Source organism: Hyperolius riggenbachi, chromosome 3 (genome assembly GCF_040937935.1).
Source record: "Hyperolius riggenbachi isolate aHypRig1 chromosome 3, aHypRig1.pri, whole genome shotgun sequence".
NCBI lineage: Eukaryota > Metazoa > Chordata > Amphibia > Anura > Hyperoliidae > Hyperolius > Hyperolius riggenbachi.
The window spans coordinates 107957558-107970455 of NC_090648.1; the positions used below are offsets into that span (position 1 = coordinate 107957558).

The 12898-nt window shown below is 46.0% G+C and overlaps 1 protein-coding gene across 1 annotated transcript in view; it reads left to right on the forward strand.

Moving 5' to 3' along the window:
* Nucleotides 1–12219, forward strand: part of SFRP1 (secreted frizzled related protein 1) — a 28846-nt gene extending 16627 nt beyond the window's left edge. Inside the window, exons 2-3 of the mRNA XM_068274738.1 lie at nt 9012–9089; nt 11381–12219. Coding sequence (XP_068130839.1) covers nt 9012–9089; nt 11381–11703 — 401 coding nt within the window. The 3' untranslated portion in view covers nt 11704–12219. The remainder of the gene's footprint in view (nt 1–9011; nt 9090–11380) is intronic.
* Nucleotides 12220–12898: the final 679 nt, after the last annotated feature.

Sequence of the window (12898 nt, forward strand, 5' to 3'; positions counted from 1 at the left end):
CACCCAGCAATATTCATATGTATATCCACCACATACAGGGTCTCACAGGTCCTCACCATATAGTGTGGCTGCCAAGATCACAGACAGCAATAAAAGCCTCCAAATACACCAATGTGTACACCACCTTCTTCAGTGCTGCCAGATATCCCACAACACCATACGTGAACTCTCTTATTGATATGTTATTGATATATTTAAGGCCTCGCTGCAGGGCCACACAACACAGCACACAAGTGATCTCCCCCCCCCCCCCTCCTCACCCCTGAGGCAATGGAGGGGACAGCCGAGTCACACGGCTGTCCCCAGTACAGCGCTGCCTTGGATCGCAGCGCTGTACAGGTTTATTAGACAGCGGTTTCGGCATTCATGCGAAGATGCGCGCGCAAAAGCGTGTGCGATCTCCTGCAATACCCGCCCCAAGGCACTTACGCTGATCTGCATTAGGCGGTCCTGGGGCTGCCACCGCGGCGTGACGCGGTCGGCAAACGGTTAAGAGCTTACCTACACAATCTGTTCACGGCATACAAAATCTGCAGGCCCTCGTACTACATCAGAAATTGGATGTGTCTTCACACCCTTAGATGTGGCAGTACCTGTGGTGATATATTGGGGTGCTGATGCTGTTAAGGATAATACAGTAATATATTTTCATTTTCCCATTTTTATATCTGCTGTGGTATGTCAAAGGTGTAGATATGCAGGCTAGATTCATGGACTGTTCATGTGATTATGTGGGTGGGTCACTAGACCTACATTTGCATCTAAAGAGGACTTCAGTGAATAGAGCTTGGGTAATCAGACAATGGCAGAAGTGAAGTGTTGAAGTCCTTGACACTTGAAACATTTACACTTCTGTTGAGGAAGTGAAGAACTCTAGACTAAGTCAGGAAGAGTCGCTGCACCAAAAGTTGACATGTGTGTTAAACACTATTTCATTGTGAGGAAATTGAATTATTGGTGGAGGTGCAAACTATACCCTGTAAATCACATCTATGGGAAGGGGGTGGAAATTTCTGCAGACTTTAAAAACGGAGACAGGAAAAAGCCTTAATCAAGTTTCCACCTGGAGTTGAAAGCCTCACTTCACAATCTTTTGATGTATAGACTTTTACCTGGAAATGGAATATGTCTGAGATTTAATTAAAAACTAGTTCTTCCCCTCCCCAAGGAAGTTGCAGCCTCCAGGCGTATCTCACAGTATAAAACAGCAGCTAGGATAACCACAACTTGTAGTTCTTGGAGGTAGCACACACAGCTAGAACTAACCTGGTTCCTGACCAGAAGTGCGTACTCCCGCAACAACGCCAGATCGATACGCTGGTACGTTTATTTCCCCGTTTATTTTGGTAAGCAAAATCGCTTTGTGTGTATTTTTGTAACTTTTATCTTTGTAACTTTTTATTTTGTTTTTTGTAATCTTTTGTATATATTCTGTTCTGCATTGTTCCACTTCCATTTTTCCAGGAATATTAAATTATTATTTAATAAGCTTGACTTCTGCTGTACTAAACTAACCCTCATAGCCTAGAAGAGATTGAAGTGTGAATAAGTCCGTGCCTAATTGTATGCTTGAGCAACACTACCATATGAAATTGTAATTGCATTGTGTGTGGGGGCGTTTGTCATACGTTGGCCTAAAGCGCGCAGCTGACCCAACGTACGAAAAACGCCAGTGCGAGTAGCGACAGCTGAGTGGCTAACAGTATCGTTCGGAACGACTGTTAGTGGTTTTGCTTCACTACAGTGTAAGATTGCAACTGTGTGTGTGTGTGGGTGCGTGGCGTTCCCGTATTCAGCCTAAGCGCAAAGCTGACCCGAATACGAAAACGCGGAGTGCGCGCTGAGGACTCAACAGCAGAGTGGAAGTGTCTAGCGAACCGCTAGTGGTGGCAGTGAGAGGTGTTCTGAGGGGTCCCAGCCTTGTTTTAGCTTGACTAAGGCTGCTTCCCCTCTCGATCTGGTCAAACCCGCAGTCGGGAACCGTATACGCAGGCGTGCCGCGGGCCGGTTCCTGACAATACCTATGCAGAGAAGTGTGAACAGTGATGTCACTTCCTGCACAAGAGTAAAGCCTGGTACACACTTTCAATTAGGACTGGCCAATCAATAACTAATTTTACCACCTTCATGTAGTGGTAAAATTGGTCAGTGATTGGCCAATCATAATTGAATTGTGTACCAGGCTTAAAGTGAACCAGAGACGAAGCACCCTCATGTATTTTACCATAGAAATCAGTGGGAACATTAGAGAAAACACCTACCCTGCCCTCTGTTTCATCCTCACTGCTAAAAGTGTCTGTTATCTAGCTGAGATAAGAATCCCGGACTGTGCATTGAGTCTGGCTTTGCTATAATGACTCAGCTATAATGATTTCTGAGCAAAGCCAGCAGGGGGCAGGCTTGGACTTGAAAAGACACCAAAGACCACAGTCTCAGCTATAATCTTTCTGTAGCAAAGCCAGCCGACTGCTTAGTCGGGATTCTTATCTTAGAGGTGATAACAGGCAAATTAAACAGAGAACAATGTAACAAAGAGCAGATTAGGTGTTTACTGTCATGTTCCCACTGATTTATAAGGTAAAATACATGAGGGTGCTTCATCTCTGGTTCTCTTTAATTCCATATTATTCAATTCAAATGTTGCATTATGATAGACTGAATATTTTGAGTAGGTTTTAAGCTTGCCAGGAGCATTGTGCATTTGTGTCCCGTCAAATAGGAACTGCCCGTGTTGCCAAGAAAACAGCAATAGCCTTTTATTTTCAAATCTACAAAATGTTTCATAGATCTGAAAACTGGAAAAAAACATATTATTCATTAGATATAACACAGGCAGTTCCCATTTCACATCTTTTATGCACAGGGCAATGCGGCAGATTTATCAAGACAGGTGCAAAGAGAACTTGATGGGTTGCTGTTGGCAACTGCTTCCCCTTTGCTTCAGTTTGCACCTGTCTTGGTAAATCAGCCTTTGGCAACCAGTGTACTGGGCATACACGGCTCGATTTTGCCACTCGATTCCGCGCCCGAGATTTTCAGAGCTCGATTCTGCAGGCGATTCTCTTATCTTCCGCTGTTTTTTCTTATCTTTTCCCATTGTCTTCCATGTAGAATCGAGCGCAGAAACAATCGGGCGGGAGAAATGATCTATCGAGCCATCTAAATGGCTCAGAATCGAGCCATGTATTGCCAGCATTAGGCATTCACACACACTAGATGTTCTCATCCGAGCCGGACAGTCAGGGACGCCTCTTCTGAGAACCTGGCATGTGTACGGTGTCCCCGATGGTTCAATGAGAGATCTGGAGTGCCAGGTCCTTATCTTGTTTGAGCGCAAGCTAAGGTCTTTGTGCTCCCACCAGTGGTGTAGCCAAGGAGTTATGGGCTCCGATGCAAGTTTTACAATGGGTCCCCCCAAGCACTCTATAAATAGCAATTGATACAAGGCTTAAGGCCCATACACACGTCGGATTTGCGCGAACGACGGGTCGTTTGAACGTTCCGTCGTTCGCACGTTTCCGCATGAAATCCGGCGTGTGTACAGACTATCGTTCGGGAGATAAGACTGGTTACCAGCGATCCGCCGGATCGCTGGTAACCAGTCTTATCTCCCGAACGATAGTCTGTACACACGCCGGATTTCATGCGGAAACGTGCGAACGACGGAACGTTCAAACGACCCGTCGTTCGCGCAAATCCGACGTGTGTATGGGCCTTTAACTGCTCCATAGCTGAACTGTCTGGCAACAAACAAGCACATTACAGTTCTCTTTCTCTGATTTGTGCTGGAATTTTTCCTGCTGTCAATAGTTTACAAAGACTTTTCTCCTTCATTATAGTGTGGTACATTCAATCCCAGCAATAAATAACCAAAGGATCCCATTGTCAGCTAAAGAAATACATTTGGAAAGAGATGACCTTTTGGTGTAACAGCCCATTGTCCTCTTTTGTGAATACAGCAATAAATACAAGGCGCCTGATTTACTAAAACCCCGTACAGATGCTCAATCAATGTCGAAACCCTATCCTTTGGGTGACATTGCAAGGCTGAGGCTGTGAAACTATATCAGTCATTTGCAGGTGTGTGACTTTTTCTGTTCTATGGGGGGTTGGCATGGGAGTGATGTCACTTGGTGGGTGGGGCAATGGGAAAAACAATTCTTTCAGCTGTCCCTTGGACAAAAGGTCAGGCTGGATCGCTGGTTGAGCAGTCAAGAGGGAGGGATCAGGGCTTTAGGCTCTTGTATACTGGAGATCACTGGATCACCAGTATACACTGGATCTCTGGAACGCAGGCCTTGCCTGATTCACATTGAAAAATAGAGGGTTTGCTAGAAGGTTAAGCCAGCTATCCACATATAGATTTCCACCCAGTTTTCCAAAATGATCAATTCATCTCTGAAAGGAATCGATTCAGAGAAGATTCACTTTTTATCACAAACAGCAAATCAATGTAAATGAGTTGGTCGCAGGGGCATAACAATAGATCCTGCAAGGAATGCAGCTGCAGGTGGGCCCAGAAGCAGCAGGGGGCCCCATGGGGAAGAAGTTTCTTTTCCCTGTCCTGAGATACTGACAACTAAGGGCACAGAGAGAAAAAGTTTTCTGTTGTCTGCACAATTGTTCTAATGACTGCCTCTACTCAGCCACTGATAAGGAATCATACAAAGATTTGTAGACGGTCCCTATTCAGTGTGCATCGGGGTCTTGTGTACAGCTCCCAGTCCCCATCCTCTCTAGCCCTCCCCAAGTGCTCTGTACTGTAGTGATGCTGGAGGAGTCTCCAGAGCCAGTTCTGATCTATCAAAGATGGACAGAGTGAGTGTAATAAGCTGAGGCTGGGAGCACACTCATCTGTCGGTTTTCTGTATGTGTTTTCTGTTCACCATGTGTGTGAAGGGGAGGAGGGGGCCCCATCCAAAGATTCGCAGGTGGGCCCAGTGATTTCTAGTTACGACCCCTGGTTGGTCATTTAGTTTGTTTGGCTGTGTGGAAATACAGGTCGAGTCAACAAGTTGTCATACTGTTGGTCATGCTGTCGGGTTGGTCGTGCGCTTTGTTGGACGTGTGTATATGAGCCTTGAGACTCATACCCCTCCTCCCATAATAGATCATTTACTGATCATTTGAGGTGACAGTTCAGGAACAATGGCTGTACAGACAATGCGGCTTAGGTAAATGTTACTGGTAGATTTACGTACTGTATCATCTGTGTCATACACCTGCGTTTGCTGCTGACACTGTATACTAGTAGTGGTGCTTTATAAGGTAAACTATGCTTGATAATAAAGTACTGCACTCAAAACAACCGGCGAGGAATCATTTCTCACAAATTATACATCATTATTTCTTCTTGTAGTATTTTATTGATGAAGATAGGGGTGCTACAGGGAAAGGGACATTGCTGATAAGAGTAATAGCTTAATAAGACAGCAGAGGGGCAATTGTAACCCCAGCAATTGAGGTGTTAATGACGAGGGCCACCAGGGAGGGCAGTTGTCAGTCACAAAGGCCAGCATTCTATATGCAGCAGCCCCTGGCCTGGTGGGAATCAGAATTTGCACTGGATTGCAGCTATCTGTCATGACTGGTGACTGATATACAACCTTCATTAGAAGCCTTGACTAGTCCCCTCTTTTGTGTTTTCCACCTAATAGTGACAATGACGTCAGGTCTATATATCAGCAGGCTGTCAGATTTGGGCAGCACAGGGGGGAGTTTGGTAACATTGTTGCCCGGATGGCTAGAGGTTCTGGGTGAGAATCTCATCTGCAAGGCACTTGTACCTCTCCCTAATAGTGCCCTCACATGGTACAATAAAAATGTTTGATTTTACCCGTTTACTTGACCAAAACTAATTGAATAATTGAATTAAAGTTGAAAATAAATTTTGTTTCGATTAAGAAAAACAAATTATTATCCCGTTTTTTTCAATAAAAATTGGATCCGATCTGATTGGATTTGTTGGAAAAATCTTTATATTCGATCTAACAGAAAAATCTAAAAGTAAAAAAAGAAAATTTTTTAGCATTTGTCCAAAAATGGTAACTGCACAATGGTAACTGCTGCTGGCACAGTGACTGCTGCTGCTGTTGGTACAATGGTAACTATTGCTGACACAGGGGTAACTGCTGCTCCTGGCACAGTGATTGCTTCTGCTGGTTGAAGTGTAACTGCAGCTGCTTGTACAATGGTTATTGCTGTTGCCGCTGGCACAATGGTGACTGCTGTTGCTGGTGGCACAATAGTAAGTGCTGCCGATGGAAAAGTGATTGCTGCTGCTGCTGCTGTTATGCTGTTAGTGGCACAGTGGTAACTGCTCCTGCTGTTGGCACAATGATAACTGCTGCTCGCACATTGAGTGCTGCTGCTGCTGCTAGCACAATGGTAACTGCTGTTAAGCACAGTTATTGCTGCTGCTGCTGGCACAGTGACTGCTGCTGCTGGCTCAGTAATTGCCGCTGCTGGCACAGTGACTGCGGCTGCTGGCACAGTGATTACTGCTGCTGGCACAGTGACTGCTGCTGCTGGCTCAGTAATTGCTGCTGCTGGCACAGTGACTGCTGCTGCTGGCACAGTGACTGCAGCTGCTGGCACAGTGATTACTGCTGCTGGCACAGTGACTGCTGCTGCTGGCTCAGTAATTGCCGCTTCTGGCACAGTGACTGCGGCTGCTGGCACAGTGATTACTGCTGCTGGCACAGTGACTGCTGCTGCTGGCTCAGTAATTGCTGCTGCTTGCACAGTGACTGCAGCTGCAGGCACAGTGACTGCAGCTGCTGGCACAGTGACTGCTGCTGGTGGCACAGTGATTACTGCTGCTGGCACAGTAATTGCCGCTGCTGGCACAGTGACTGCTGCTGCTGGCACAGTGACTGCTGCTGCTGGCACAGTGATTGCCGCTGCTGGCACAGTGATTGCTGCTGCTGGCTCAGTAATTGCTGCTGGCACAGTGACTGCTGCTGCTGGCACAGTAATTGCCGCTGCTGGCACAGTGACTGCTGCTGCTGGCACAGTGACTGCTGCTGCTGGCACAGTGACTGCTGCTGCTGGCACAGTAATTGCCGCTGCTGGCACAGTGACTGCTGCTGCTGGCACAGTGATTGCCGCTGCTGGCACAGTGATTGCTGCTGCTGGCTCAGTAATTGCTGCTGCTGGCACAGTGACTGCTGCTGCTGGCACAGTAATTGCCGCTGCTGGCACAGTGACTGTTAAACCCCCCTAAAGACCAGGCCATTTCTCACTAAATTGGCCACTGCAGGGCCGTCCAACTCGGCACACAAGTGATTCCCCCCACCCCTTTTCTCCCCACCAACAGAGCTTTCTGTTGGAGGGGTCTGATCGCTCCCCAGATGTTTATTTATTTTTTATAAATATTTATTGCATTATTTTTTAAATAAATATGGCTATTTTTTTCTTTTTTATACAAACCCCTCCCTCCCCCACACCAGCCAATCAGCGTGATCAGCTGTCATAGGCTTCAACCTATGACAGCCGATCACCTCCGAGCCCACAGAGGGGACAGCCGTGTTATACGGCTGTCCCCAGTACAGTGCTGCCTTACATTGCAGCGCTAACAATCTCCCAGTGGCGATTGCCGCTGGGAGACTGTAGGCGGAGCGGAGCTCAGCCATCAGACTGGGGATGCGCGCAAATTGCCGTGCATGATCGCCCGCAAACCACGCCCCAAGGACCTTACGCCAATCGGCGTTAGGCGGTCCTGGGGCTGCCACCACAGCCATACCCATTGACGTGACTCAGTTGGCAAGAAGGTAAAAGGCATTTTATTGATAAGATGTGAAAATGTCACAATTATATCAGGCCCATTATGTTTTAATAGGCTTTAATGGAGAACATCTCCATCCCAAAGATTATTTTTTCTTTTTGTTACGTCTTTTGGATACAGAAGAAAACCTCACATAAGAGCCACATTGGAGGCCTTGGTGTCCCCAAGACAGGAAACAGAACAGAGGTTCCGTTGCTTTGCTATTCCATGCAAATATAAATAAAGCTTTGGCTGGTAATTAGGTTTAAATATGATTCTTTGAAAATGCCGAAATGTTTGTCATAGACTATCATGAAAATATGTAAAATTTAACGTACATGTTAACACACACAAATAAGTGTATTTCTTCCAGCGTAAAATGAGCTATAAATTACTATGTTGCTCCTACTTATGGCAGTTAATAGAAATCTGACGTAACTGACAGGTTTTTGACTAGTCCATCTCTTCATGGGGGTTTCTCAGTACAGTATTACATTTATTTACAAAAGCATGCCCTGGAAAGGATCTATACAAAGATGCAGGCAGCCCCCCTATCTGTTTGTACACTGTTCTGGCAGTTGGACAGAGCAACAGCTGTTCAGTAACAGCTTTTGAAAATAAAGGAAACCCTGGGAATCCCCCATGAGGATATGGGATAGTCCAAAACCTGTCAGTTCAGTCAGATTTCTACTACCTAAGGTAAGTGACAGCAACACAAGAGAAAAGTAATTTGTAGCACATTTTACTCTGGGGGGAATTGTACTTTTTATTTATGTGTTTTCATGTATTTTAAATTTTTCACGATAGTGGTCCTTTAACTGAACCTTCATAGCTTAGTTTTGGTTATTTCCAACAAGCTTAAAGGGGAACTGAAGAGAGAGGTATATGGAGGCTGTCATGTTTATTTCCTTTTAATCAATACCAGTTGCCTGGCAGCCCTGCTGGTCTATTTCTCTGCAGTAGTATCTGATTAAAACCAGAAAAAAGCATGCAGCTAGTCTTGTCAGATCTGGCTTATAAGTCTGAACCACTGAAACACCTGATCTGCTGCATGCTTGTTCAGGGGCTATGGCTAATAGTATTAGAGGCAGAGGATCAGCAGGGCTGCCAGGCAACTGGTATTGTCTAAAAGGAAATAAACATGACAGCCTCCATATACCTCTCTCTTCAGTTCCCCTTTAAGATTTCCTGCATATGGTGGCTGGAATAGACCAATACTGATAACTGGATTTTCTGTATTTCCCAGGGACAGAAGTGTGCCCGCAGTGTGACGGCGAGATAAAGGCGGACTCTCTCTATGAACACATGTGCGCCAGTGAATTTGGTAAGAAAAATGTTATCTTGTCTATAATTCAAGCTGTGCTTTAACCCCATAAAGCTGCATAGGCACATATTGCAATGATTGCCACCTATAAAGCCCTTTCTGGGACTGCCTGTTGTACAGACATACTCAGTGGCGTAGCTAAGGAGCTCTGGGCCCCAGTGCAAGTTTTACATGGGGCCCCCCCAAGCACTCTATACATAACAAGTGATACGGCGCACCACAACCTGCCAAGGTCAACCAGTGTCAGAGATGCAAGAAGGGGATGGGGAACAGTGTGTTAAGAATTACTACTATTCAAAGCATTTATTGAAGTCATTATTACCGGCACAGCACCAATAGAGAGTTAATACTGTGATAGAGGGTGGACCCTTCAGGGCCCCTCTGGCCCAAGGGCCCCGATGCAGTTGCTGCCTCTGCACCCCCTATTGCTACGCCACTGGACACACTGCTCTGCAGCCTATTCTGTTCTGTGGATAGGGGAGGGGGGATAAAAGAGAGGTGGAAATACAAAAGAAGAACAATGGAGGTTGGTTCTTAGGAATCCAACATGGCGGATCACCAACAATGCCACCAGAGAAGTTGAGGGACACCTGTACATGTGTGTACCTAGCTCAAGACACGCGGGTCACATGCCTGGGGATTTACTTTCTCTTTTCATCCCACTGGAGATGTCATAGAGCAGGGCTGTGATGCTCACTTCTAATTAGCTGAACTGAGGTAGCCGAGTAGAGGGAGGACTATGATCTGCTTAGAAGCCATTGAAGTGTATTCATTCCCTGCATGGAGGTTTGAGTGGAATTAACATTCAAGACCTACAGTTGATCTATGTTGAAGACAACATTGAAAAAAACCAAGCCACTTATGGACAATCTTGGGGTTTCTTTTTACAAAACATAATATCGTATCTAATGGCAAAAGAATATTGACAGTAAATAAAGTAAAACATTAAAATGCAGAGATTGGTGATAGGAGGCCCGAGCTGATAAGAGAGATCAATACTAACCCACATGGCATTGTATGGGACAAGTTATACCCTCCCCTCACTGACTGAAAAGCCCTTGTTCCAGTGCTAATGATAATGGGCTCTTCCCTACCTCTATTGCACAGAAGGAGATGGGTCATAATACCAAGAGGGTGCTTGTGGTTCTGGCTGGTCATTCCCTTGATCAGTTAGGTTAAAACAGTACATTCATGTCCACTTTGCAATGCAGACATGGCATAGGCAGGGCTAGTTCTCACATGAAGCAAGGTAAAACATTTGCATCAGGCGCAGAGATTACAGGGGCAGCATGTTTGTACTGTGTTTACACTAACAGCATGCAGTCAGAGTAGGAGGAGAAGTGAGAGAAGAGTGAGGAGAGCGAGCGAGGTGAAGAGATGTGCTGTGCTGTGTGAAGAGTCTGACAGTGAGTGAGGAGGGGGAGGCAGGAGAGCAGCAGTGTTTCATTAGGACTTGTACAGCAGAAGGGAGGAGGTGGCACTGCTGTCCTGACTGAGGAGGAATGGAGTGGCAGAGGATGAGCAGTTAGTTTTTCACAGACTCACAGCCAGCCAGTGTGCTGTTGTGTTGAGTTGCAGAATGTCATGTGAGAATATTAAATGAAGCAGGGTAAATTGGGTGCTGTGCAATCATTCCGGATGGCCCCGTGGAGCGCATCCTCAAAAGTTTGCCTCAGAGAGCAAAAAGTCTAGAACCGGCCCTGGGCATAGGGATTTACATAGAAATCTTCAGCTGTCAGTAAGCACATAGAGCACATTTGGGAAGTCCTCCCCAAACCAATTTCTCCCATCCAGATATTGGCAGCAGGAAGCCATGCCGGATAAGTATAATAAATTCACCTCTCCCAATTCTTGCAATATCTTTAGATGCAGACTGTGGTGCTGCTGTCCCCAGCCTTCCTTGATGGCCTCCTCTGGTGTGTGCACCAAGTCCCAGCCTGATAACATCATGATGAGGTCACTAGGCCAGGTTTCAGCTGAGGTGGCTGCTGGAGGCTAGCAAGGAAGACTGGGGATGGAGGACAATCAACAGGAAAAGACATCCCAGGATTGAGCAGAGACAATTATCACAGCATTGCTTCTGCCTGGTGGTCCCTGCAGGGGAATAGGTGAAGCACCATTGGGGCACATGTGATTTAGAGCCACTATAGGGGGCTACTACAAAATGGTGCATTATGTAAGGTGGCCACTATATATTGGGAGGAATTCTTGTTGGGTGGAGTGAGAATTTATTACAGTATAAGAGACTATATAGATGTTTCTGAATTTTATTCTATTTTTTTTTGCTATAGCTTTGAAGGTCTCTGTGCGAGAAGTGAAGAAGGATGGTGGAGACCGCAAGTTGCTTCTGAAGAAGAAGAAAGCACTGAAGAGGGGTCCCATCCAGAGGAAGGAGTGGGGAGACCTGGTCCTCTACTTGAAGAATGGTGCCAACTGTCCGTGTCCCCAGCTGGAGCAGCTTAGTGGCCAGTTTCTGGTTCTGGGGCGAAAGGTGAAGAACCAGCACATTCTCACTGCAATTCACAAGTGGGACAAAGCTAATCGCGAGTTTAATCGCTTTATGCGCAAAGTGAGAAAGAACATGTGTCCGAAGCCACACTCTGTGTTCATGTGAGACTGTCTTCCCTCTAAAGACAAACACAACCCTTCCCCACCACATGCTGTCTCTGCAACTGGAGCTGGGACTATGAAGCACATCAGAGCACTGAGATGGTGTCAGGGGGGATATCAGCTTCACCCTTGTTCTCTGTGTCCCACAGACATGGCGACAGGGATTCCCCCGAGAAGATGGGACTGTTGCTAAGCCGTGAAACTTGGTAGAAGATAAATATGTCACTCACCTGTAGAAAGCAGATTAACAAACTTGCCTGGAGTTAAGTGCACTTAGAGTCAGTACATTCCAAACTGGCCTTATAGCTTTGGGTAGTTGATGGTTTATATCATTCACTTGCTCCTTATATCACTTTTAGATTTATAGTTTGTTCATGTTTTTCTTCTTCTTCCCATCAACAATAGCCACAATGCTATCTTCTCTCCTAGTTACATGTTAAGGCCCGTACACGCGCCTGACTTAAAGAGGAACTCCAGTGAAAATAATGTAATACAAAAAATTGCTTCATTTTTACAATGATTATGTATAAATGATTTAGTCAGTGTTTGCCAATTGTAAAAGCTTTCCTCTCCCTGATTTACATTCTGACATTTATCACATGGTGACATTTTTACTGCTGGCAGGTGATGTCAGTGGAAGTAGTTGCTGCATGCTTTTTTGGCAGTTGGAAACCGCTGTAAACAGCTATTTCCACAATGCAACAAGGTTCACAGACAGGAAACTGCCAGGACCATGGTCCTCACAGTTTCCGGTGGGAGGGGTTTCACCACAATTCAACCATGCAGCGCCCCCTGATGTCCTGTTTGTAAAAAGGAATAGATTTCTCATGTAAAAGGGGGTATCAGGATGAAGTTCAATTCTTGGTTACGGTTTCTCTTTAAGTTGGCTGAGGCGGCCAATAATGACTGCCTCAGCCAATAATCAGGCGTGTGAACAGCAGCCACTGACCCCAACCTGTGAGTGATCCGCCGGGCAGATCTACTCAACTCCAGGGATGCCGATCCCATTGTTTGCGCAGCCTCCGTCACCCCCCCCCCCTCCTCCCCCGCATAGCAACAATGCACGTTGTCAGCCTGGTCCAGCGATGTCACCCAAGGGGATCAGGTCCTGATCCCTGAAGGGACGACATCCTTCAAAGATGTGTATGCAACTTTAGGAAACTCCAAGAGACGAGATAAAAGAAAACAGTCGATGACTC